Source organism: Trematomus bernacchii, unplaced genomic scaffold (assembly GCF_902827165.1).
Source record: "Trematomus bernacchii unplaced genomic scaffold, fTreBer1.1, whole genome shotgun sequence".
NCBI classification, from domain to species: Eukaryota; Metazoa; Chordata; class Actinopteri; order Perciformes; family Nototheniidae; genus Trematomus; species Trematomus bernacchii.
The window spans coordinates 279,457-307,328 of NW_022987613.1; the positions used below are offsets into that span (position 1 = coordinate 279,457).

General features: G+C 39.5%; 1 protein-coding gene, 1 non-coding gene and 1 pseudogene across 4 annotated transcripts; 1 reads left to right on the forward strand and 2 right to left on the reverse strand.

The window, feature by feature from the left end:
* Positions 1 to 143: 143 nt before the first annotated feature.
* trnae-cuc lies at positions 144 to 215 on the forward strand. Its single transcript has one exon. It is a non-coding gene; the product is annotated as a tRNA-Glu (tRNA).
* A 956-nt stretch (positions 216 to 1,171) lies between these two features.
* On the reverse strand, positions 1,172 to 10,018 carry LOC117483724 (annotated as a pseudogene).
* Positions 10,019 to 13,403: 3,385 nt separating this feature from the next.
* LOC117483710 (dnaJ homolog subfamily C member 5-like) lies at positions 13,404 to 26,865 on the reverse strand. Of its 3 annotated transcripts, none has more exons than XM_034132069.1 (5): positions 26,671 to 26,865; positions 21,250 to 21,368; positions 19,466 to 19,679; positions 16,754 to 16,925; positions 13,404 to 14,596 (listed from the first exon to the last, which is right to left on the reverse strand). In XM_034132069.1, the coding sequence occupies exons 2-5, from the start codon at positions 21,357 to 21,359 to the stop codon at positions 14,493 to 14,495; spliced, it is 600 nt and encodes a 199-aa protein (XP_033987960.1). In that variant the 5' UTR covers positions 21,360 to 21,368; positions 26,671 to 26,865; the 3' UTR covers positions 13,404 to 14,492. The 3 variants fall into 3 exon arrangements, with proteins under 3 accessions (XP_033987960.1, XP_033987959.1, XP_033987961.1); XM_034132068.1 differs by having other exon boundaries at positions 13,404 to 14,599; XM_034132070.1 differs by having other exon boundaries at positions 14,504 to 14,708.
* Positions 26,866 to 27,872: the final 1,007 nt, after the last annotated feature.

Genomic DNA, 27,872 nt, shown 5'->3' on the forward strand with positions numbered 1-27,872 from the left:
GTAGCCATCTTATTGTTTGGCGACGTGACATGTTTTAACGGTTTTATCTTAGACAACTAACGGCTAAATGTTATTTTACATCACGTACACTATTGTATCATGGACAGGTTTAAAATACATGTAAACAACTCGCCGTATGTCACTCCCTGGTGGTCTAGTGGTTAGGATTCGGCGCTCTCACCGCCGCGGCCCGGGTTCGATTCCCGGTCAGGGAACGACACATTTTTTGCTTCTAAAATAAGATATCTTATTAAAGAGGGTAGCTTGGCTATAATATATCACGTGATTAATTTTGACATGTAAAACAGACATATATATTGTGGGGGAAACTTCTGAAGCAATTGGATGGCAAACACTGACGGTTTATTTGGAGCTTCGGCCGGAGAATTCACAAGACATGTCACGGGCCACGGTTTGACCACACGGTTGAGATGCCACAATCAATCCTCAAGAACCCTTCTGTAGCTCGAGGTTTTAACTAGTTCAGAGTGTAATAATCAACATTCTTCAATAGAGACTAAACAGCTGAGGACACTGAATCACATTTGTTGTCGCTTATGGCTCGGGGTCATCTACACCCCGAGTGCTCAAGGTTGGTCAGCTGCGTCAGAGGGCGAAGGAGGAGGACATGCAGGGCAAATTATTCCCCAACATATATAATAATGTATATACAATGGCTGAAACTGCACTAAAGGTTTTATTTTCTTTTTTATTACTGCCGATTTTTATTTCATATTTTATTCCATTCCATTTCTATGCAAATACTGTTATATTTGTTACTATATATTTTATTATTTTTACTATTTTTCTATCTGTTTTTTTAATTGTTCTTCTACTTTTATGTATGTGCCACAACATCAAGTCAAATTCCTCGTACGTGTCAACCCACCTGGTGATAAACCTGTTTCAGATTCTGAAGATGCAATACAATCAGATGTTAGAAAGGAAACCACCTTATGTTTTTGTTAAGATGTATTCCCCTTAAAGGCATTTTGTCTGGCAGTTTCAACTTTGAATGTAATCGAAAATGCAGGACACTAAACACTCCTAAAGCAAGTGTTCATTGTTTCTAAGCCTCTAGCGCCACCCAAAGGCTTAATGTAGAATCACCACTGACTAGCCTTTTCTCTCTTTAGTTAATGTAGTTATTTGACCATCGATGACACCACACAACATTCAATTGACTTTAATTGAAAAATCTTTGAGTACAAAAATACTTCTTGTTTGCAGTTTAACGTTTTGTAAATGTCACAATTAATGTCAATGAATGCATATTGTAAGCAGAAGATGTGTTTACTGTACTCACAAATAAACAACTAATAAATAAACATGCAGAAATTATAACACAATTTAACATTAACACAGTTCTCCTTCACACAGGTAGCACATTCTATCAGTCTTATTGTAGTAACACACAGTCAAGGGATTAAATCACATTATTTCACAAAAATAGTTATTCCTGATTTGTTTGAAGGTTCACGAGCGAGAGGGTCTCCTCTCAAATCCAGAGCTGCTTCCATTATTTGAACCCGCTCACCCTGTCCTGAAATCCAATCAGGACACATGTGATTAGTACTTAATAATAATATAAGAATTATATATATTACCCACACCGACGACCACGACACGACACGCACACACACAACACACCGACACACACACACCGACACACACACGCACCGACACGCACACACGGACAAGCACACGCACACACACGGACAAGCACACGCACACACACCGACACGCACACACCGACACGCACACACACACACCGACACGCACACACACCGACACACCGACACGCACACACCGACACGCACATGCACTGACACGCACATGCACACACCGGCACGCGCACACACCGACACGCCACACGCACACACACCGACACGAAAACACACACACACACGACACGCGCACACACACCAACACGCACACGCACACACCGACACGCAAAAACACCGACACGCACACGCACACACACACACCGACACGCACACGCACACACACACACCGACACACACACACACTCACACACTCTCTCTCTCTCTCTCTTAGGATACGTGTAAAAATCACTCAATATATAAATAAAAGCCTCAATTATAATATACATGTGAAGGTTGAATTAGAAAGCAAATAATACGATTTAAATGTGTTTAAAATGTGACCTGTATATATATTAAATACCTTGAATTTTATTCCTTATTTTTTTATATTTAATAAGTCCCAATATATTATTTCTGTTACATTTCATTGACTTATATTCACTAATTTATAACTTTCCCAAATGATTGTTTCTTTATTTTTCTTATTTAATTTAACCTGCACATTTATTAAATAATTGAGGCTTTTATTTTCAAATGTCTTTCTATTTGTTTGTATTTATTTATTGTATTATTACTTTTAAACAGTATTGGTGATAGCAGAAATTATTTTCGGACAATATTTGAAGAAGTGAAAACTTTACAGCAATTTCTTTATTTTATTACAATGATATTAATAAAACATGCAACCTCTACTTTACCTCAGATGAACCTACACATACTTGATGCTTTGTTTACTTACTTATTTACCTATTTATCAAAATGGCAGCTTCACTCCTGCTCAGTGTATCTTTGTTTTTGATGATCTCACCTTCACGCTTCCCACCATCTCATCGAAAGACTTGAACGTAGAGGAGTGTCTGCGGAGACAAAGTATTATTAACAATCGGCTTTTTCTACGTTCATAATCAACTCAACTGTAACTCCATTTGTGTTTACAGTAAATCAGCAGTAATTGTTTTTCTCACCTCATCGATGGCACACTCATGGTGTGGTTCAGCCTGCGCCACATCGAAGAAGCAGAAGAAACACGCCAGGGATTTATTATAAAAAAACTCCATGATTCAACTCCTAAATTCACGTTTACATTCATTTAAAGTGGACCTATCATGCTATATTTGAATAATATAGTGTAGGACCATACCTATATAAGGCATATTTATACTTTTTTTTTTGCAAAATTCCAAACAGATCATGCATTTTAGCCATGCCTCATTTTGCTCAATTTGACATTTTTTAGCTATGTTTGTGTAAGGGCAGATTCAGTGAGAACAGCACCACCTAGAGGCCTGGCATATGTACTACAGCGTCTCCAGGGCTTTCGAACGGCAATGGCCGTGGCTGTCTCCTCCTGATTGGTGGAGTTGGCCCAATAGCCGTAGCGCCACCGTCCTGACGTCAGGACAGTGTTCAAATCTGGATCAGTTTTTATCAGATCCGTTGCAGCCCCTTTTTTAGAGATTTGGGTATGGAGGAAAATAGAGAGGGTTGTGTTTTCTGACACTTGGTGAGTTCCCTGGAACACCGGGGACACATATTCATGTAGAAAAGACGTACCAAAGTGCATTTTGCATGATAGGTCCCCTTTAAACTAAAAGCATCTTAAACTGAAACACTGACAAAACGTAGGCTGTCTAACCTGAGCAATAATAACAAACTCTAACTGTACAGCAATCTCTGGTGTTATGCTTTTATTACTTTATTAGTACTTATAACTGTAGATATTGTTATTCACGACAACAACTTGAAATGTTGCTCAGTATATGTGTCTAATATCCAGTCAGTTTCTACTCCTGATATAAGACACACTAACTTCAGAAGTAACACTGCAGTGAGATATGAAGTCTTGTTTTTAGACAATGCATCATCTTGTTAAGTCTTAAATCTTATTTTGAGTTGTATCTCAGAAGAAACAGATATTTCTTTACGTATTTATTAAAAAATCACCAACTAACTTCAGAAAATAGAAACACTTTGAGCATTCGCGGCTTATTTTGTAAAACAACATTTCCTGATTCTGGTGAAATATAGTTCAGAATGAGTTCTCCTGCTGATTACAAGATGTGATTTATTTAAATATCACTTCTTATTTCAAGAAATCTGAAGAAGCTAACTTTCACTTGTTCTGTTGGCAGATTGTTGAACTCATTTCAAGTGGAAACACCTTGTTTTCATAATTGTTTTACTTGTTTTTGGAGCAGCATTTTTTCCAGTGTGTATACATTTTAACATATTTGATGTTGTGATATTATCATACAATTACTTACTTATACTAAGATTTATATTTCAATTGATTTGATCTTCTTAAAGCACATTTTTACTTTAACTCCTTATTTTTTGAATCATTTTCATCTATTGTACATACGCACACACACGCACACACACACACACACACACACACACACACACACACACACACACACACACACACACACACACACACACACACACACACACACACACACACACACACACACACACACACACACACACACACACACACACACACACACACACACACACACACACACACACACACACACACACACACACACACACACACACACACACACACACTCTTACCGTGGGGGGCTGGGCAGAGGCAGGGCTCTGAGGGTGAAAACAGAAACACAGGTGACGTCAGCAACAACAGACTGATCAGCGTCCAGATGTCCTAACGAGATCAGATTAACGCTCGACTGCCGAACCAAAACAAAATGATTTGAAGGCTTATTCTAGACATGTTGTCCACTTGTTGTGTCTCTCTGTTGGAGTTCTGCTCGTCCATCTGCTCGCATGAATCAGCCAAAAGTGCCTTTCTACCGCTCCCATCAACGGTAGATTACCCCGCCTCCTTAAGACTCAAAGCTAATCCATTTTTTAACCACATTATATTTTCAATAACAAAGCATTTTTATGAACCATACCTCATGTCTGCGAGTCTCCTGGTGATGCTCACGCCCATGTTGGACAGAGCGGAGGACGTCACATGACCTGCGTGAGAGAGGGACTCCCGTGTCCTCATAACTCTGCAGGAATTAGAAATGAAATCAGGACATGAAGGGAGGAAAGTCTGGACGTATTGTTAACATGTCAGTGAGAACCAGCATTATTTAAGCAGCAACGCTTTCAACAAAGATGTGACACTATCCAATATCACAGAGATACATATTTTTATCAACTTCAGACGAGGTGGGCAAATTACAAATTGATAATAGTTTTTGAATATTTAACCTTTAAAAACCAGTTTGTTTACATAATTGCACTGTTTATATATATATATTAGGGCTATCCCGAATACCATTTTTCGGGCTCCGGATATTCGGTAGTAATCAGCAGCGAACCGCTTCAAGACGTGTATTTCGGTTTATTCACAGCATTCATTTTGTTATTCTACAGTATTGTTGTTTTATAGTTATTTGTTAATGTAACCACATTTGTGTTCTTTGAAATTGAAAAGGATATCGCATTGTGTTTGTTACTTTCGTTGTAGTTGTGTATGTCTTAAGTAGGGGTGGGTACCGAGCCCCGGTATTAAAGGGGCCCCGGGGCTGAATTATTAAAGACCGTGGTACCGTTAAGCTCCGACGTTATCGGTCTTTTTATCGGTACTGGAGACATCTAAAAAATATGTCATGTGTATTATTGCTACACAAACATTATATTGCAGTTTTAGTGTCGCCAACTCCGTTTCTAATACGCAAAAAGACTGCTAAATGCGTCATTTTTTGTATTTTCGATCTCTCCAATCCAGACGAGAGATCTCTCTCCCCCGTCTGTGTGCGAGGGGGCGGGGCAGTTTACACACACACAGCTGCTACATGCAGCAACACACACACACGGAGGAGATGGCGGAGAGAACTCAGCACTAAAAGGTGTGGTTAAACTTTACCCGTCTCGCTCGTTACCTAAAGTGCAATAAGAGTTTAGCATGTCAGGGCGGTAACACGAGCAATTTGTCTAAACATCTTGCAAAAGTGCTCCACATTCAGACGGAGAAATGCACCGGGTTCGACTGTCTTTCCAGTTGCTCTGTAGCCCCATCCACGAGTAACGTTTCCACGTCAGGTGTTATGTATGCTAGCAGCAACACACAGTTAACTCAATTATACAAACATGGGCTAATGATTAGAGGGAACTGAGTTAGTTATTTAGTTAAAGTTTCAGCCATTCTGTTCACAGTTCTGTCATCACATTATTTAATACCATTTGTTAAAACATTGTTGTTTCTGTTGATGTGAAATATGATGTATTTAATTTAAATAAAAAGCAATGTTAGTTTTGTTCACAATTTGTTTATTTTCATTTGTCATTTAATTGTTTATTTGAATAGGGACAATGCACATTAATGAACACTTTAGACAAATAATGCTTCAAGTGTAAATATGCCGGATTTTAGCTTTGAGCTAATTTCCATCCGTCGTCCCTGACATACAACATATAGTTGGTTTACCTCATTTTTTTCTCCAAAAGAACCGATAAGAGTACCGTTAAAAGACCGGACCGATAAGCGGTATCGATAAAAGTAGTAGTACCGTTAAAACCTTAACGATACCCATCCCTAGTCTTAAGTGTCATTTGGCTTGGCTTCCTATTTTGTATGGACATGCTTTTATTTTGAAGGAGAGTTAGCGCTGTTGACAGGAAGTTGTTGTTGCTATGGAAACAACGTGACGGAGATTAACGGAGAAAAAGTAATATCTACATATAAAGACGGAGAAAGTAAACAATAACGTTTATGGTTAAGTGTTAGCACCCCCCGAAGAGGCACAAGCTCCTACGTTGATATTGGAGATTTCAATAAATTCAATTTGAAAAAAAAAACGAAAAAAACGAATATCCGAATAACGAAATTTAAACCCGAATAGTACTCGAACGAATATTCGGGTACAGCCCTAATATAATATTGAATTGTATTTGTTGTGGGCGGCCAGAAAAGAAAGATACAAAAAAACAACAACGTACCAGAGAGGACAGTTTTCCTAAAGCTACTACATATTAATAATTATCCACTTTAATCAGTTCTAATCATTCCCAAAATGTCAACCCTTTTCCATACACTTGAAATGCTCTTTTACATACTGTAATGCCACTGTGGGAAAACCCCCAAAACATGATCACAATGTAGTTATACTTAATGCTAGGGGGTACTTCTCCACAGTGTGGTATCTGTCAATGATTCTTAACAACTTGGATTTTGATGCATTTTTATTTAACAGGAAACCAGAAAATAAACATGTATTCATCTCTCAGGGCAAACATGGCAACATGTCTCAATCTGGTGGGAAATAGTCAAAAGTAAACATTTGAAGCAAGGGCTCTACATGTATAAGTTCATATATATAATATATATAAATATCCAGCAGTGGCTGAGTCAGTAGGGGCTGGACTGTGAGCCATAGGGTCGCCGGTTCAAGTCCCCGACCAGACCTAAAATATGGAGTGTGAACTGCTACTTGGAGAGGTCCCAGTTCACCTCCTGCCCTGCCGTGGTGCCCTTGAGCAAGGCACCGGACACCCGCCTTCCCCCCTCACTCCCATTGCTCCCCAGGCGCTGTGCAATAGCTGCCCACTGCTCCTACTAGACTAGGAGCTCTGCATGTGTGATCAATTCTTCTAATATAGAGCAGGTTTCACAGGGGACACTTTTCTTCTAAATAACCAACTAACTGTATTTTGTAAGCAAATGTTATCATACACCTATCATAAGAGCTGAGGTTGCCTAACCGATGCCATTTGCCATGAAAATGATAGAAAAATAAAGAATTAAGAAGCTAAATAAGTCCCTAGTAATGCACGAGAGTAAACAACAGACTCCTTGTGTCTGCAGAAAGCCGCTCGCTCTGTGTTGAAACTCTCCTCCTCTCCTCTCTGTTAATACTACTGCTGGCCTGGGGTCAGGCTGTTAAGGCTATTATCAGGATCCTGTTTGACCTCTGAAAATCCCATCACTCGTACCTTAACAGAAGAATCCTCTTCAGAGAGCTCAGAGCAAACCCCTCAGGGAAACCCCGGCGCCGTAAAAACACGCACAAACAAATGTTTATTTTCATGCAAACCTTACGACTGTGGTTACTCACATGTTGGAGTTGCTGATGTCGTCCAGAGTTGCCGAGGCTGTGAGATATCTGAAATAAAAAGCAGGACATGCAGAAGTTGGCAGATTACAACCTGGGGTTAAGAAGCAGAGCACGATAGTCATTAGCGTGATTTCCATGGTTATATAACGCGTGAACACTGAGACAATGGGCGGTGAATGTGTGCCAGCGGTGACTTAAACCCTCCAACACGCCACACTGTGCCATAACATGAGAATAGGAGCCTACAAATGCTATTTGGACACCAGCAAGGCTGCAACTAATGACAATTGTCTTCAGATTATTGCCTCGCTTAGTAATTTGTTCTGTTAAATGTCAGAATATAGTAAAAACTCGTAACCCATAGTCCAGGATAATGTCTTTAAATGTCTTGTTTTGCAAGTCAAAAACCCTATTATACAGAGAAAGGCAGCACATCTCTACATTTGGAGAGGCTGAAACCAGCATGTTCTACCAAAGATGTGTTTAAAGAACGAATATCAGACTATCAGTTATAGTTGGGGATTATTTTTCGTTGCCGCTCTAGATGCCGGTGCATTTACGGGGTGGAGGTTATTTGTTTCTTCAGATTATTGCCTCGCTTTAGTCATTTGTTCTGTTAAATGTCAGAAAATAGTAAAAACTCGTAACCCATAGTCCAGGATAATGTCTTTAAATGTCTTGTTTTGCAGGTCAAAAGCCCTATATTAAGAGAAAGGCAGCAAATCTCTATATTTCCTGAATGATAGATTATTAAAATAGTTGGGGTATATCTCTAGATGCCGGTGCACTTACTGGGGTGGAAGGTCTGGACTTCCTGCCAGCCTTTTGGACAGGTTCTGTTTGATGTTACTGAAGGGGGTCAAACCCGCTGACTCCTGATTTCTGTTGCATACTTTTCTTTGACCAGAAGCACCTGCCGCAGGGTCTGGATCTCATCCTCCACCTGGAAGAAACACAAAACAGTTCAAAGACAGAGAGGAGATGTTGTTAAATGTTGTTCTTTTGTGATTGATACCCACGCGTCACCTTTGTCAGTTCAGTCCGCATATAGTCTATGTCCTCCTCTGATAGATTTGGGGAGAGATTCCATTCTCCACCACCCTTTGGGAATAACTCATGGATGATGAAGCCCCGCCATAACCTAAAAAAGACGTACGGAAAAGAAACACAAGCTAAAAAATGACGAGACGGGGATTGAAGGAAATAGATATTTTGGAGGAAGTACTACATGCCACATCTGTCAGTGGGCCTTCACTATAAACAGCAAGGTGCATATAATGTTAAATCAACTACAGAAGAAACTTACATATCGTTGCAATTAGGCAGAAAAATAATATGTGATTTGATCGACAATAGCATTTGCAATCGGGCAAAAATATTTAGTAAAATATTGGTATATTGGATTTTCTTTTTATCCAATATTGTGCATCTCAACGTTGGTTTAAGTCAAAAAAGTTATTTACACAAAAAACACATATGTATACTGTATATCTTGTGAATTTCTAGATGAATATTAAGTTAGTAAAAAGGGTTATTATATATATCACTCGCATTATAGAGTAGTCGGTACAGCGACAGTAGGGATATGGCAATATAGCATGCAACCTAATTCCGACTATTTTTACATTTAGTATTTTGCCATGTCGAAATTAAAAAGAGGAACAAACACTATTCTCCAATGTGTTGTCAGGTGACAATTCCACCTGACACGACACACCACACACACACACCACACAGTTTATTTGCAGAACTTAATCCCCTGCACACACAACGTTTACAAATGAGAGTGCACAACATCCAGAAAACAGTTAATTTAAATAATATAACACACGGACAACTTTAAGAAATATTGTCGAATAAAGTTAAAACGGCAGTAGTTATACGCAGTAACGGTTTATTATTAGCACAGGGTAATAAACAGTGGAGCTGTCCGTGGTGCTGAGCTAACAGCTACCCGAAGCTAAATGCTAACTTGTTGCTCACGGAGCTAACGTTAGCCACCGTCGACAGCAGCATTTAAACTCTCAAAACACGGTAAACTAACATACATATCTGTTGTATACATTGTACGGTGTTGTGAGAGCAATGTGAGAAGGCTTTACCTTGTTTGTCCATCGCTGTCTCACTTTAACCTCCGTAGTGTTCAGACCGGCTTTCCGGCAGCAGCTTCCAGCTCAGCCCCGAAACAGAGACGCTCAGACGGCTTACAGATGCTGCTCCGCCCCGCTGGTGGGCGCTGCTCTCCAGATACAAATACTTCATCATACAGTATGCACAGCAGATACAGGGTAGATATGCAGAGGTGGGAGAAGTACTCAGATATTGTACTTGAGTAAAAGTAGAAGTACTCAGATATTGTTCTTGAATAAAAGTAGAAGTACTCAGATCTTGTACTCGAGTAAAAGTAGAAGCACTCAGATCTTGTACTTGAGTAAAAGTAGAAGTAATAGTATCTTGTACTTGAGTAAAAGTAGAAGTAATAGTATCTTGTACTTGAGTACAAGTAGAAGTACTCAGATCGTGTACTTGAGTAAAAGTAGAAGTAATCAGATATTGTACTTGAGTAAAAGTACTCAGATCTTGTACTTGAGTAAAAGTAGAAGTACTCAGGTCTTGTACTTGAGTAAAAGTATCTCGTACTTGAGTAAAAGTAGAAGTACTCAGATCTTGTACTCGAGTAAAAGTATCTTGTACTTGAGTAAAAGTAGAAGTAATCAGATTGTGTACTTGAGTAAAAGTAGAAGTACTCAGGTCTTGTACTTGAGTAAAAGTATCTTGGACTTGAGTAAAAGTAGAAGTACTCAGATCTTGTATTTGAGTAAAAGTATGAGTACCTCTACTTAGTTACTTCCCACTTCTGTAAATACGGTAATGAAACACTTTTTTCCTCTTTATTTGACGAGTATTTAAAAAATAAATTGGCTTTCTTTTTTAAATCTTTCTCTTGAATTTCTTGCTTCTGTAAAAGTCAGATTTTTTACATTTATATTTAATTTAATATTCCAATCCTTACACACTTAATGTAAATACTATCCTGCTGTATATTGTGTTCACTGAAACTCTAATGCCAGTTTATTCTATTTTGAGATGTTTGTATTTGAGAATTGTTTATTTCTACTCTTTTAATCTCCAAGTATGTGCAAGGCCTTGTTTATGCTGCAGCAACGAAAATGTTTCCCTATTTGGGATCAATAAAGTACATCTCATCTTATTTATATACGGGGGGACTGTGGCTGTACATTAGTGTATAAGTACAGTCCATTTACCTCTCCAATTAACAATGCATTTGTGTTATGTTTAGGTATTGAACATGGCCATTTTGGCCTTCATATTTATACGTCTACGACTGAAAACCATAATATCAAACTTAAAACCAAGGCCTTATTATTGTATATGTATTATTATAACTTGAAATGTGTTACTTTTAACTTTATATTGTGATTTCTCTTTACCTCTGAACCCACTTTGTGTATAAAAGGTACTTCCACATTGAAACGTCTGTACAAACTGCGGGTCACCAGTCCAAATGTTCAGGAACATTTATTCAACAACAGCAAATCAGATCAGTGATCCACTTGTTTTCTTCCAGACACACATTTACCATGCTACAACAGAAGGGTTTATACTTTATATGGACGAGTGTATGTACAAGCGACCTTAACCATTAACCTTGCTAAAATTCAATGGTCACATTACAACACCATACCAGTTAATAAAATCATATCCATCATCGAGTATGAAATAAATAAAACTCCAAAAGAAATGCATCATATAACCATTTCACTATAGTTACACTTTATATAGTATGTCGTCTTTTTATGGAGTCATTTCCTGATTTTCTTTTTTTAAACACACAGTGCATTCAACTGAGAACATTTACAGTAGCGTCTTTCAGTATCTCAATGAAAAAGCCATGACGGGAACATCTATGTTTCATCGAGGGTTAGGGGAAACATCGCACGGGGGGCACAGAGGTCACATCCATACCGTTAAGAGCAGAGGGTGGCGACAGGAGCGCACCAATTGTAAACCATTGAAACACATTATTAGCATTTATGAAAACGGACAAGATGTTCATGGCAATTTATGGCAAAGTGTGTGCGATGCAGATTCAGTGGTATGAAAAATCTCTTCTTTTTTTTTTTAAACGTGGAGCTGCCTGTAAGCACTGATGATGATGATATGCCGACGAGCTTCTTACTCTACAAAAAAATATAGTCAACAATGATAAAACGATCACAGCATCGGACTTCAGTTCAAAACACGAGGACGAGAAACATGATCTGATTTATGCACGACATAAAAAACAGTCAGGTCAGTCGGGCTGTACCGGATTGAACTCACTGACATTTTGAAGCTTCTGTTCAAGTCTTCTAATCAAGCTTTTCATTTTTTTCCTTACTGTGTGTTTATGACTCCAACGTACATTTAGTAGTGTACGTGACACCTGCTTGGCAATACACCAAATTCAGATTCTGATATTAAATGACGTCCATTTAAGAAAGTCTTGCATATTAATCTTTTTTGAATACATGCTCTCTATTCTTGCCTCCCTCTAAAAGTAAAAAGGTGGTTTTGAGATATAAATGCCCAAAAATACGGATTAAAGCCGACTTTTTTTTATGAGATAGAAATAAATGTGGACTTTTGGGAAGTTGGATCACACGAGTCCTATGCAGCGACTACTGGAATCTACTTTGACTATAATACTAATTATATAAGTGTAGCTTAATCTCCATCAGACAAAGGGCACGAACACTGGCTTTAAACACAATTCATTTACATGCAAAGATAATTGTGCAGCATTGCATTGTAGTTTTATAATTCCAATGCTAAGCTAAGTCATCGGTACAGCCCAACTAATCAGCTTTATTTCCCCGCTCTAAAAGGTGTAACATGTTTTGTTTTCCACATCACATTAACTACTCCACATATTCAAGACGGCTCAGAGTTGAAAACATGTTAACCTCCTCCACAGCTCCACAGCTCCATGGGTAAACAAAACTAAACAATGACATGCAATTCACTTCCTTAGTCTTAATTAGTGATGACTGCTTGCAAATGGAATAAAAAAATAAGAGCAGCAAGTCATCCTAGATGCTTTTAGACAAAAAACCTTTTCTTCACTAATTTAAATAATCAGTTTTTTGTATGAGATTCAAATGTCTGAATCCAATTATAACATCATAATCAAATGTAGCTGCTGATGTGAGGAATAAGTGGTGAAAAAATATAATTCTTTCTGGACTGAAAGCCTGCCATAAGTATGTTTAATGCAAATCAAATAAAAAACAGAATAACGTTCGAGCTGTGCAGCGCTGCGGCAAAGAAAGAAAAACAGGCGCTGAAATAAAGCTGAGTCGGGGGGGGGGGGAATGTAAAGCCAACACTAATTATAATAACTAACGTTTTGTCAGCAGACATCTGTGGGTGTCTGCATAAAGCTCGGTGCATTATCCGCCTCATGATTCACATTAAAAACTCTCCGGGGGGGGGGGGGGGGGGGGGGGCTGGGGGGGGGGGCACGCTCACAGACAAACACACACAGACTCAAACGGGCTCTGATTTAAGGGAAAAATTGCACGAGTAAATGATAGCACTGATCACACACCGTCTGAAAAGCCCCCTGAGCCCCCTCTCCTCTGTGTGAACATATTGCACTAACACGTATATATCTATAGATGAGAGCAACCAATCGGGTTCTTTCCTTCTACGTCATGCCCCGCCCCTTTTTGGGTGACTTTGGGTGTCATGTGACTGGCGGGAAGTACAGATTGTGAGGTTTTTTCGCTAATCACATGAAAACATGAGGAATACAGTGCGTTTTTTAATCTACATGGAGCCCAATTAGGATGCTCAAATGACTACAGAATGTTGTTGGAGATTTATTATCATCAGCGTCTATTTATAGTTTAATTTAAATAAATATATTTCACTCTAACAGTGGATGAGTGGCTAGTACTGCATATATGTGAATGGAGTACATGCAGTATATTTACTACTCTGACTTTTACTATTACAACTGTTTACGTTGATGATTGACGTTAGCCTCGTTAGCATCATTAGCTGTGAGGAAGTGTTTCCCACAGACGTACGAGGCCTGAAGCCACAGATCCACCTTTTTTCGGAGAGGAAGTAAAGAGAAATATTGTTGTTGTTTGTGCAATACACAACACAACAGGTTTTAGCAAAGATACAACTATATTTCCCCGCTTAACGCTGATGTTTTGGTTTCACACATAAGTGGGCGGGGCTGTAATTTTGCCAGGAAGCGACGTAGCTGCTGCTCTCATCTATGAACTCTGCAGAGTAAAACTGTTTTGCAAAACATGAAACATTTGGATACCATTTTGGAAACAGTGCATGCCAGGATGTGGGACAAAGAGAGAGAGAGAGAGGGGGGGTCAAAAGGCCGAGAGAAACCAAACTGTTTGAGGAGTGACTTCTTGATTAGTTCCTTGGTAACGGGCCATGCTTACGAGTCCCTCAGCGCCGCTCTGGAAACAACATGGCCGCCGCCCTCTTCTTCTGGCTGAGGTGGAGCAGGCAGGACCGCGGGGGGGTGGGTGGGTCGTGGGGGGGGCGGGGGTTAGTTGAAGCCGGTGTCGGTGTGGTAGGAGTGATGGCCGTCCCCCGTGAGCTGCGTGGTCTCTGTGGCTGACGGCTGCAGCATTATGGGGTCGCCCCCAGCCTCTACTTATAAAACAAATAAGACAACAGGTTTCAGCCTCTTCGCTCTAATAGAGGGGCTCAATGAGGGGGGGGGCAGCGTCCCCAGGCTGCGTCCACACTGGGTCGAGGGGGGCTTAGTGGACGGGAGTGAGAGAATATAGCATTAGTTATCACAGAGGAGATGACCCTCTGCTTCAACAAACATGTAGACTGAGAGATTCAAACAGAGGACATTTCTCAGGTCAGAGCAAGAGGACGACAACGTGTTCAGATATCTTACTTCTATTAAAGTAGTAATACCAGAGTGTAGAAATACTCTGGTATAGGTTAAAGACTTTAAAATGCACTCGTAGAATTGTGCTATATGAATTAGGGCTGTAACATCAATCAAAATGTGTCCTAAAATATTTATATTTATAGTCTGAAGTTATGTCAAACATGCAAAATGCACACAGAAAATGAGAATAACTAAGCAAGAAAACTCACTTTTGAGAGAGGATGTCTATTTTAACCCCACATGACTAAGCTTTAGGCAGAGGAGGGAAGTAGTGGAGTACAAATACTACGTTACTGTATTTAGGGTAGGGTAGGTAATTTTGGAGAAACCAGCTCGAGATCGCTAGAATTTGAAAATACACAACCGGAAAAAATCTGCCCCTTCCTTACAGAGCCCCTCCTCCAACACACACGAACGCGCACATGACCAATGAGGGCACGAGATAAGTTTGTGCACAGATGGAAGGCTGACAGGCAGGTAGGTCATCCAGTTATTTTAGCCGGGCCGGCTCAGATGATTGGTCGTGCTTTTTACAGTACTACGGCTTCCACAGATGATATTTTTTTATGGATTTTTTGTCAAAGCACTTCAGATATTCATTGCTATCGGGATGTTAAGAGCATTCCATGGAATATAACAAAAAGTGTATCTCGAGCCGGTTTCTCAAACTTACCTACCCCACCTTTAAATAAATCTTTCTGGTATCAGTACTTTACTCCACTACTTATTTTTCTGACGACTTTTTACTTTTACTTCTTACATGTTGAACACAAATACCTGTACTTTCTACTTCTTACATGTTGAACACAAATACCTGTACTTTCTACTTCTTACATGTTGAACACAAATACCTGTACTTTCTACTTCTTACATGTTGAACACAAATACCTGTACTTTCTACTTCTTACATGTTGAACCCAAATACCTGTACTTTCTACTTCTTACATGTTGAACACAAATACCTGTACTTTCTACTTCTTACATGTTGAACCCAAATACCTGTACTTTCTACTTCTTACATGTTGAACACAAATACCTGTACTTTCTACTTCTTACATGTTGAACTCAAATACCTGTACTTTCTACTTCTTACATGTTGAACACAAATACCTGTACTTTCTACTTCTTACATGTTGAACCCAAATACCTGTACTTTCTACTTCTTACATGTTGAACACAAATACCTGTACTTTCTACTTCTTACATGTTGAACTCAAATACCTGTACTTTCTACTTCTTACATGTTGAACCCAAATACCTGTACTTTCTACTTCTTACATGTTGAACACAAATACCTGTACTTTCTACTTCTTACATGTTGAACCCAAATACCTGTACTTTCTACTTCTTACATGTTGAACACAAATACCTGTACTTTCTACTTCTTACATGTTGAACTCAAATACCTGTACTTTCTACTTCTTACATGTTGAACCCAAATACCTGTACTTTCTACTTCTCACATTTCCCAAACAGGCTGGTTCCTTTAGTTTGAATGTGTGTTTGGTGGCGTGATCATTATTATTTAGAGTCATTGCGTGCCTATTGATTTGAACACGATCCGTGTATCCATCATTTCCTGGTCTTCTCTAAAGAAGAGGGACCAATGAAAACGTTGTCATGTTGCCGTTGTTCAGCATGGAAACATTCATTAGCTAACAATGACATTATTGTTCTATTAATATAAAGGGAGGTCAGGTACTCTTTAAAACAGCTGCTAGTTATGGGTACTTTTTACTGAAGTACATTTCAAAGCCCTCTTTACTTTGACTTGAGTAAAGAAGTTTAGTCAGTACTTCTACTTTTACCAGAGTATTTTTAAACACGAGTATCTGTACTTCTCCTTGAGTAAAGGATGTGTGTACTTCTGCCATCTCTGGCTTCAGGTGTTGTGGTCTCACCTCTCTCGTCAGACTGCAGCTGGGCCTCCAGGTCTTCAGGAGACACGTAGAACGCCTGCTCCTGGCCCTCTCGAGGCCGGGGTTTACATTTCCCACAGCAGCAGTTACAGCAGCAGCACAGGCAGCAGCAGAAGTAGCAGCCGGTGGCCAGACCGCAGAACACAAACAGCGCCTGAAGGGGAAGAAAACCAGGTGAGAGGAAGACAAAACTGTGTGGTGTCATGCCAATACTTCTTCCTGGCTAAAGCGTGAAGGTGCAGCTCTGCACATTCAGGGCAGGGTTTCTTTAGAGCACAGTTAGCTGCCGAGTGTGACGTACGGCCGCACGGTTTCCCCTTTGAATCCACTTCTGTAATTTCCCCTTAGTTTGGGCTTTGATATTTGAGCACGGCTACGGCAGAAGAGACAGTAGTCATTTGATTGGTTACGTGTAGTTGTAGAAGGTTTTGCTTGCTGAGTCAACTGGGTGACCCACGCATAAGAAGATCCAGGATCAGCACCATAGTGTTGGGTACATATTTTCCTAGGCCCATAACTCTGACCCAGTTGATCAGTCTGCCCTCACTGAGCTCAGGCCTGCACCTCGGGCTGCTCTCAGTGTGTGGTCTCCCTGCTCCTGACACATTCTTCTCTCTGAGCTAAATACACGGGTCTGGGGGAGAGATCTCCAGAACATGTCTTCTTGTGAATTCTCCGGCCGAAGCTCCAAATAAACCATCAAAGTTCCTGCTCTCTCTGAGTCTCCATTGATCCAGAAGTTTCCATCAAAAATAACAACGACGGCAGTTTCATTAAATGAGAGCCACACACACACAGCACCACCCAGAGGTCGCGTTAACCGAATATTTTCCATCTATGACCTATTTTTTTTAACAATGACGGAAAAATCTGAAAGCAGTCCGTCATTTTGACAGATTAGAACAAACTCAGAACAGCGCCAAAGCTTCCCCGCAGCGAGGCTCCGGTGTTATGCATGCCCGCCAAAAAGGAGATGATATCGTTTCCAAACCGAACTTTGCCGTATACAAATCATTGAAATGTCTGCGAGTGCTTTATCCTGTGGCGCACAGTGAGCATGCATAACACCGGCGCTAACAGTTCACGAGCGTCTCACCCACCCCCGTTGACAGTTCACGAGCGTGCTCTCCCCCCCCCCCCACAGTTGTGTACAGACTGACGGGTAATAATGGATTGAGACGGAAATGTTACGATCCTGTCCGTCAACATGACCGGCAGCGAAAAACTCGAGCGCAACCTCTGGCACCACCATAGATATATAAAGAGCACCACACACACTCTGCATGTAACCCGTCCTGGTATTAGGAGCAGTTATTATAGTGGATACCCGGCGCCCAGGAAGCACTGTGAGGGGCAAATAAGAGCCAATATTAAAACAACCACGCATACAAATATACGTATATATATATATCGACTCCGGGCTTTCGGAATCGACCAGAAGTTCATGTTACTGTTCTATCACGCAGTGTTGGAGAGCATCATGAGGTATGGTATCACTGCCTGGTACGGTAACTTGACAGTGCAGTCAAAGTCACAGATCGCTCGCCTAGTACAGACTGCTATGAAGATTATGGGGGTTAAAAAACACCCATCTCTCCAAAACATATACGAGCAGTCGATTATGAGACAGGCAAAACAAATGGTGTCTGATCCCACCCACATACTCCACCCAGAATTCCAGCTCCTACCTTCTGGTAGAAGACTCAGGGTTCCCAGGAGCAGGCTGAACCGCTATAAGCACTCATTCCTACCTATGTCCATTAAGCTTCTTAACATTCACATGAAATGATATGTAGTCAAATGTAATGAAATGTACTTTTTAAATGTTGGCCATGAGGGTTGTGCAATAGGTCGCCATTGTCAGTATGTGCGTCTGTGTATTGTGTTTGTTCAAACGGTGTATGACTGATGATATGTGTATGTCTCTTAATGTCCACTATATGTACATGTATGCACTGCAGGACGGAGTCCAGAGCACATGTCCTTACGGGGACAATAAAGTATATCGTATCGTATCGTACATAAAAACATCTTGACCAGGCTGAGCAAACCCTCTCCTTGCTCCCATAAGGTCTGATACGGGCCAGTCCCGCTACTATAATATAATGCTATTATTATTATTATTTATTTTGTATGTACTCTTGTGACATTTCTGTTCTTTTTGTGGCATTGTATTATACCTATTTTAACTTCTTTATCATAACGTTTGTAGATATTTCAAGTAATTCAATGACTCACAGGAGGGCGACAGTATGTTTTCTATAAACTAAGCTTTCTGTCCTCCCGCTTCAGTACCTTGTCTGTGTATATTAATGTTGAATAAAACCATAAAATACTTGGTAACTGATGAGTTGTTCGTTCAAAGTTTTTGGTGTTATTCCCTTTTTTTATATATACACACATATTTATTTCTCTTATTTCTCCGATATTTGCTCACATTTCACATTTTATTTTACAGTATTCTTATAGTTTCTCCTTTGTATGTATAGGTACATTTATTGTAACCATTTTTATTAATTTATTCTATTTAATTATATATTTTTCAATTGTTGTTTTCACTGTTGGCCTGCGACCTCAGTTGGTCATACATTACATAATCACACCGTAGTTGTGTATACGTTGTGAAAAGGAACCTCTGAATGTTGAATGTTGAGTCTTGAACCCTGATCTAGTGGTGCTGCTCCTCGGTCTCACCTTGGCCCACCAGCTGGAGAGAACGAAGTAGGTGTTGACGTTCTCCTCTCCGAACTGCTCGGCCACGTAGAGCCCCAGAGAGCCGTATTTGTCGTAGATGTTCCTCTTGGTCGGGTCGTTCAGGATGGCGTGAGCGTTGTTGATCTCCTTGAATTTATCCGCCGCCTCGGGGTTTTCGGGATTCTTGTCGGGGTGGAACTTCAACGCAAGTTTCCTGTGGAGAAAATCAGAGAAAAAAGACTATGAAATAAAATATAAAATCACATTATTATTATCAAAATGTAAGAAGTAGAAAGTACAGGTATTTGTGTTTAACATGTAACAAGTAGAAAGTACAGGTATTTGTGTTCAACATGTAAGAAGTAGAAAGTACAGGTATTTGTGTTCAACATGTAAGAAGTAGAAAGTACAGGTATTTGTGTTCAAAATGTAAGAAGTAGAAAGTACAGGTATTTGTGTTAAAAATGTAAGAAGTAGAAAGTACAGGTATTTGTGTTCAACATGTAAGAAGTAGAAAGTACAGGTATTTGTGTTCAACATGTAAGAAGTAGAAAGTACAGGTATTTGGGTTCAACATGTAAGAAGTAGAAAGTACAGGTATTTGTGTTCAACATGTAAGAAGTAGAAAGTACAAGTATTTGGGTTCAACATGTAAGAAGTAGAAAGTACAGGTATTTGGGTTCAACATGTAAGAAGTAGAAAGTACAGGTATTTGGGTTCAACATGTAAGAAGTAGAAAGTACAGGTATTTGGGTTCAACATGTAAGAAGTAGAAAGTACAGGTATTTGTGTTCAACATGTAAGAAGTAGAAAGTACAGGTATTTGTGTTCAACATGTAAGAAGTAGAAAGTACAGGTATTTGTGTTAAAAATGTAAGAAGTAGAAAGTACAGGTATTTGTGTTCAACATGTAAGAAGTAGAAAGTACAGGTATTTGTGTTCAACATGTAAGAAGTAGAAAGTACAGGTATTTGGGTTCAACATGTAAGAAGTAGAAAGTACAGGTATTTGTGTTCAACATGTAAGAAGTAGAAAGTACAAGTATTTGGGTTCAACATGTAAGAAGTAGAAAGTACAGGTATTTGGGTTCAACATGTAAGAAGTAGAAAGTACAAGTATTTGGGTTCAACATGTAAGAAGTCAAAGTAAAAAGTCATCAGAAAAATAAGTAGTGGAGTAAAGTACTGATACCAGAACAATGTACTTAAGTACAGTAACGAAGTATTTGTACTCCACCTCTGTCTAAAGCTTCGTCAGGGCATGGGGGTTTTAAAAAAAGGCGTCCTCTCTCAAAAGTGAGTTTTCTTTATTCTCATTTCCTGGATGCGTATTGGATCAAATATGTTATTCAATCCCAAAGACACTCAACTTTCAATCAGAATCAGAATACCTTTATTAGTCCCACAGAGGGGACATTTACATTCAAACTAGATAGACTAATATTACTGTTGGACATAACTACAGACGGCATCATAATACAAATAAAGCTTAGTCAGTGCATGTGACACTGTGGGCGTCCTCTCTTAGTTATTCTCATTTCCTGGGTGCATATTGGATCATACATCTTATTCAATCCCAAAGACACTGAACTTTGAAACTAGGTAGACTAATATTACTGTTCGACGGCATCAAACTCCTTGTACTCCACTCCTTCCCACCTCTGCCTAAAGCTTAGTCAGAGCATGTTTGTTTTTACAACGGGCATCCTCTCTCAAAAGTGAGTTTCTTATAGTTATTCTCATTTCCTGGGTGCATATTGTACTCCACTTGTAGGTGTGCCTCACCTGTAGGACCTCTTGATGTCGTCGGGGGTCGCCACCTTCTCCACCCCCAGCACGAGGTACAGAGTCTCCCCGGCGGTGGAGAGCGAGCGCTGCCTCTGGTGCTCTGCCATGATCTCTCTCTGAAAACAGGGAGGGAGCAGGGATCAAGATTCAAGGCTTGTGTTCAACAGCTACAGTTTAGTTATGACAATGAGCATCTGAGGTCACAGGCTCCTCCTCCAACAGAGCAACATAATACAACTGATGAAATAGTGCAAGTAAATACAATAAAATAGACTATTGTTGTAAATGTATTATCTTTTCGATTTACACACGGCATCTATTGCACGTCTGTCCGTCCTGGGAGAGGGATCCCTCCTCTGGTGCTCTCCCTGAGGTTTCTCACATGTTCCCCTTTAAACTGTGGGGTTTCTCTGGAAGTGTTTCCTTGTATGATGTGAGGGTCTAAGGACAGAGGGTCTAAGGACAGAGGGTCTAAGGACAGAGGGTCTAAGGACAGAGGGTCTAAGGACAGAGGGTGTCGTATTGTCACTGATATTCTGTACAAACTGTGAAGTCCACTGAGACAAATGTAACATTTGTGATATTGGGCTATATAAATAAACATTGATTGATTGATTGATTGAGACTAGAATAGAAATAGTGCAGAATAGTCTATACTAGGAACTCCCTCCCCCAAGACCTCCGTGACTCTGAGACCCTCACCCCGTTCCAGTCCCGCCTCAAGACCCATCTCTTGTCATCAATACACTCATAGCCCCCCCCATCAATCCCTGTCTGTCCTTCTCACACCCCCCCCCCCCCCCCTCCAAACTGTAAAGCGACTTTGAGACTTGAAAAGCGCTATAAAAATTCAATTTATTATTATTATATACAAGTAATTGGAGTATGATATATTAGATATGTTTAAAGTTGCAAACTGATGAATGTTATGGATGTTCTTTCAAAAGTTGGAACACCACATATACACATCTGTTCAACTAAATAAATCATGCCTGTGGGGCGGAGAGGAGAGGAAGAGGTACGCAGATCTGTAGAAATACCACAGAGCAAATAAGAAGTCCTGCTTTTGAAATATTTCTTAAGTAAAAGTTGAAATGCCGAGTCTATAAATGTGTATATTATACATGTATGTGTGACTGTCTTAAACCTTTCCTTAGAATATTTTATGAATTGTAAGGTGTCCCCTTGGACGCTTTGAAAGGCGCCTCCAAATAGAATGAATTATTATTATTATTATTATATAAAACGTGCATCATAATTGTCCCGTAGGTTGAAATACCACAACCTAAACTTAGCCTTTACTCGCACTTGGATTAGGAATACTGTTTCAGTTTTTTCTTTTCTTTACCGTTTCTGTTTCTGATTTTATGTAAAGCGTCTTTGAGCATTAGGAAAAGCGCTATAAAAATCCAATGTATTATTATGATTAATTTCATTTTCATTTAATCGTTTATTTGAACAGGGACAATGCACATTAATGAACCTTAAAGGGGACCTATCATGCAAAATGCACTTTTGTACGTCTTTTATACATGAACATGTGTCCCCGGTGTTCCAGGGAACTCACCAAGTGTCAGAAAACACAACCCTCTCTATTTTCCTCCATACCCAAATCTCTAAAAAAGGGGCTGCAACGGATCTGATAAAAACTGATCCAGATTTGAACACTGTCCTGACGTCAGGACGGTGGCGCTACGGCTATTGGGCCAACTCCACCAATCAGGAGGAGACAGCCACGGCCATTGCCGTTCGAAAGCGCTGGAGACGCTGTAGTACATATGCCAGGCCTGTAGGTGGTGCTGTTCTCACTGAATCAGCCCTTGCAAAAACAGAGCTAAAAAAGTGCACATTAAGCAAAATGAGGCATGGCTAAAATGCATGATCTGTTTGGTATTTTGAATTTTTTTTTTTTTTTTAAATATGCCTTATATAGGTATGGTCCTACACTATATTATTCAAATATAGCATGATAGGTCCACTTTAAGACAAATAATGCTTCAAGTGTAAATATGCCGGATATTAGCTTTGAGACCATTTCCATCCGCAGTCCCGTCACATACAACATATAAGAACATGACATTTATTAATCAGGGTATATGCAGGAATCCTGAAGTCACATGTAATACCTTTTAAGACCTTTTCTAAGACCCTTTCCATACAATTTAAGACCTCATCGCCACTTGGAGTTTTAACCGGTTACCTTGGCGACACACTTCACCTCACATTGACTATATACAGTATTGATTGTCCTTCCTCCTTATCTTCCAACCATTTGGACGCAGACTTGCATTTCCCCATAACCATGTTGTTTAACAACCGGCGTAAACGGACCTTCGCGCGCTATCAAGCAGTGAGCGTGCGATGTCCTGTTCAGATGACGTCAAACCCAACGGGATGCCATAAATAAACTACACAGAATCACACTACACACCTACGCAATGATTACATTCAGGCAGACTGTAGAATACAACCTCTTTGGACAATTCATATACTTATTGGAAACAAGCTACAAAATGTAATACCTTGGAAAATGCCGTTTAATACTTTTTGCTAAATTGATTTATCAACTTTTAATACTTTTTAAGACCCCGCGGACTCCCTGTATAAGCATAGCAAAAAATAAATACATGATATGCAGAAAGAGCAAGAGCAGCACACACAAGTATTTACCACATGGCAGGACACTATAGAAGCTACGACATATTAAGTGCAAGAGGAGATACCCCTGAGTTAAAGTGCATTTAGCGGTGATTGCCCGTCTGTTTGTTGCTCAACCATTCTCTGAGTTGACCTTTGAAGCTATTGAGAGTGGGACAATCCCGTATCTCAGTTGGGAGGCTGTTCCACAAAGAGCTGCCTTTAACGGAGAGGACATTTTGTCCAAAAGTGGTCCGTCTATGGTGGACCTCACAGTCTCCTCTGGTTTCTGACCTAGTGCAGCGTCCAGTGTGTTTTTTTGAGGGAGGGGGGTGGGGGGGGGCAGTCCATGTAAACTCAAGAAATGGTGTTTCTCAAGGATGGTACAGTGGTGGTATGAATTTGGCTTTCTGTCAAACACCTTGATAGCTCTCTTGAACATCTGTTCTATGGGTTTCAGGTTTGTGGCACAAGCTAACGACCAGTTTGTGAAACAGTATTCAATGTGGGATAGAATCATGCAGTGGAGGTATGACTTTGCAGCACTGACAGTTAAAGGGGGGGGTATGTAATTTTGGAGAAACCAGCTCGAGTGTGCTAGAATTTGAAAATACACAACCGGAAAAAATGTGCCCCTTCCTTCAGACTTCCTTACAGAGCCCCTCCTCCAACACACACGAACGCGCACATGACCAATGAGGGCACGAGATAAGTCTGTGCACAGATGGAAGGCTGACAGGCAGGTAGGCCATCCAGTTATTTTAGCCGGGCCGGCTCAGATGATTGGTCGTGCTTTTTACAGCGCCACAGCTTCCACAGATTACATTTTTGCATGGATTTTTTTGTCAAAGCATTTAATGTATTCATTGCTATCGGGATGTTAAGAGCATTCCATGGAATATAACAACAAGTGTTTCTGAAGTGAATTACCTACCCCACCTTTAAGAAGGGTCTAATTTGTTTAACATTTTTGCAAGTTGAATTTAATAGTATTTGATACTTTCTTAATATGTTTCTTAAAAGTCAAGTTCGAGTCCAGTATGACTCCAAGATAATAATAATACTCCTTTATACGTTACAAGTCCTTCATTTAAAATGTTACTGCAGTAAAAGCAGAAATACCACAGTTTAGAAATACATATAAAATACTAATTTCAAAATCTTGCTGAAGAAAAGTACTATAAAAAAAGTGTACAAATACAGTAAGAGTATTTGTACACTGCTATATATTGTATTACAGTGCACGTACAGTCCTGCCATTTAATTGACATGTGTACTAAATACAGAAGGAGAAATGTTCTGAATGTATTGGCTGTTTCAAGACGCTTCTATAATATCACTGCATATAATAAAATACTGTAATTCAATCCAGTATAGAATATAATTCACTGCTTATAAATACTGTAATATCAGATATAGGTTACTGAGGTTTTAGTGCATTCCTACATTTTTAACAAGCGTGAAAACAAAATGTGTCCAATGTTAAAATAAAAAATAAAAACTATGTATTTTTGACTTGGCGTCATGAAGGGAAAGACCCAAAATGAACCCTGTAAGCAGATTTCTTGATTACTGTAAAGAGCTATTGATTCGTCTCGGCTGTTTAATCACTAGAAGTGTTTCTCCTGGTTATTTATTGATGCTTCAATTAGTCGCCAAAAGAGAAGCTTATTTATATTATTAAATGTTCACTATATATATATATATATATATATATATATATATATATATATATATATATATATATACACTGCTGGGTACAGTAGCTTGGGAATTTCACCAAAGGACTCAATAAGTCTTATCTTAAATCTGTGATAACATGTTGTATTTGGTCATATTAACCAGCAAAGTACCTCCAAATTGTATTTAAGTAAATGACATTACATTACATGTCATTTGTTAGACGCTTTTATCCAAAGCGACTTACATACTTAATACTGTGGACAATCCCCACAGGAGCAATTTGGGGTGAAGTGTCTCAGGGACACAACGACATGCTGACTGCAGTGGGACTCGAACTTACTATCCCCTTATTTTGAAGTGCAGCACACTTTCCACTGAGCCACAGCCTCCCTTTACCTAAATGTATTTAGGTACACTGGTGACTGCAGGCAACAGCTGGCAATACAGATGTGTGGAAATACGCAGCTCTGTTAGACTTATAGGTGAAATGCTAAAGATCCATAAGGCCAACATGCTGGATCTCATATATTTTCATTCCCTAAAAAGTCAATTTTTCACATTTTGTGTGTGTAAATTGTGACATTTCTGTGCGTTTCTCCTGCAACCTCCTGGCCTCCCTGCCTGCCTCTGCTGCTGCGGGAACTAAATCACTTACTGACAACCATGATGCATGAGAAACACATCCAGCTAATTGATGCTAGAAAAACCCCAAATAAAAGCGACATCGCCATTTGTGAGAATATAGCTGCGTCCTAATGGGTGTCATCATGACACAGTATAGCCTCTGCACAGGATCATTCACCATCTTTACGCAGAAATACAAAACGTGTCTCAGTTTTCACTCCCTGGGTGTTAAACATGTCTTGGATACGGTGTGCATCCCGGTGTAAACGGTGCATTTGGAGGATTAGACGGTGGGAATGCGATGTTAGGATGCATAATCTGTGCAAGCATCATCCTCAGCTCTGCAGCAGCATCCATGTTGGTTCCCGGCCTGCTCTCCCCCAGCCGAGGGGATGCATCCTCGGCTCTGATTTTCAAGGACAAGGGGCTTCCTCTGGAGGAGATAATAAGAGATGCAGATGTGTTTCCGCTCACCTTTCCGATGCTCTGAAGCTGAAACTCTGACGGTCCTCTGGGTTCGGTTTTTCTCAGACTGAAGCGGAGACTATAGCTGCATCTCTGTGGCTCCACACACTACACAATCACACACACTACACAACCTCACACAACTACACAATCACAGACAGCTGCAGCAGTACGCAGGCTCCACCCCCCCCTCCAACCCAAAAAATACCCCATGGCGACCCGACGTGCGCGTAACCGAGAGGTGGGGGGAGGATGCAGGAGGCGCGCAGAGCAGAGACTAAGGAAATATAAAGGTGCAGAGACAGCAATGTTGGACTGAAATCTGCACCATCACACAACTGAGTTTAATGTAGATATTAAGACCACTTAACAATTAATAAATAACATGCATTGTGAGACCTTGAAGAAACTGTGAAATATGTTACATCACCTTTCTAAGATTAGCTTTGTAAACCACTAAAATAATTGTAGGCTACTTAAATTAATTTAATTTAAAAAAAGACACTGGGATCCAATGCAATAATTACTAATACATACTAATACATACTAATACATACTAATACATACTAATACATACTAATAAATACTAATAATAATATATAAGAAAGAAATAATAAAAAATAATAATTAAAAAAGGATGCTGAGATTTTATAAAAAGTTAAAAAAAAATATATATATAAAAACAAATCTGAATTCTGAGATTTAAAATAACAAATGTAAAAAAATTTAAGAAAATAAGTGTTTTAAAAAAACTGAATTCTGAGATTTTACAAAAAGGATGTGATATGTAGTTTTTTTTTTTCAGAACAATTACATTCTAAGAGAAAAAAATATGTATAATTTTAGATCTGACCAAAGGTTTTCCTGCTATGTCGAAATACCTGCATGAAACATCTTTATTTGTTTTAGTAATTCATAGGGCACTACGAAAAAAAAAAAAAAAACTTTTAAAAATATTTTATCAGAATTCTGACATTTTTGAAAATCGGAATACTGAGAAAATGATAACAAAAATAAATCAGGAAAAAAAATTCACAAAGAAATGTCAGAAAAAACATTAGGATTACCTTAAAAACTCTTGATATCAAAAACCCTCTGAGTTTTTGGTCATTTTTCTCAAGGTTTATTTATTTTTCTAAAGTCAGAATTCTGAGAAAATATTGTTTTTTTTCCAGCCGAAATGTCTCTAACATTCCTATGTGCTGCTGTGT

Bases quoted from the DNA above. Each gene is read 5' to 3' on its own strand.
- LOC117483710 (XM_034132068.1), bottom strand. From the start codon at position 21,359: ATGGCAGAGCACCAGAGGCAGCGCTCGCTCTCCACCGCCGGGGAGACT. The intron at 19,680-21,249 runs GTGAGGCACACC...TTTTCTCCACAG, and splicing joins GACATCAAGAGGTCCTACAG to GAAACTTGCGTTGAAGTTCC. The intron at 14,600-16,753 runs GTGAGACCACAA...TTGTTTTATAAG, and splicing joins GCTGCAGTCTGACGAGAGAG to TAGAGGCTGGGGGCGACCCC.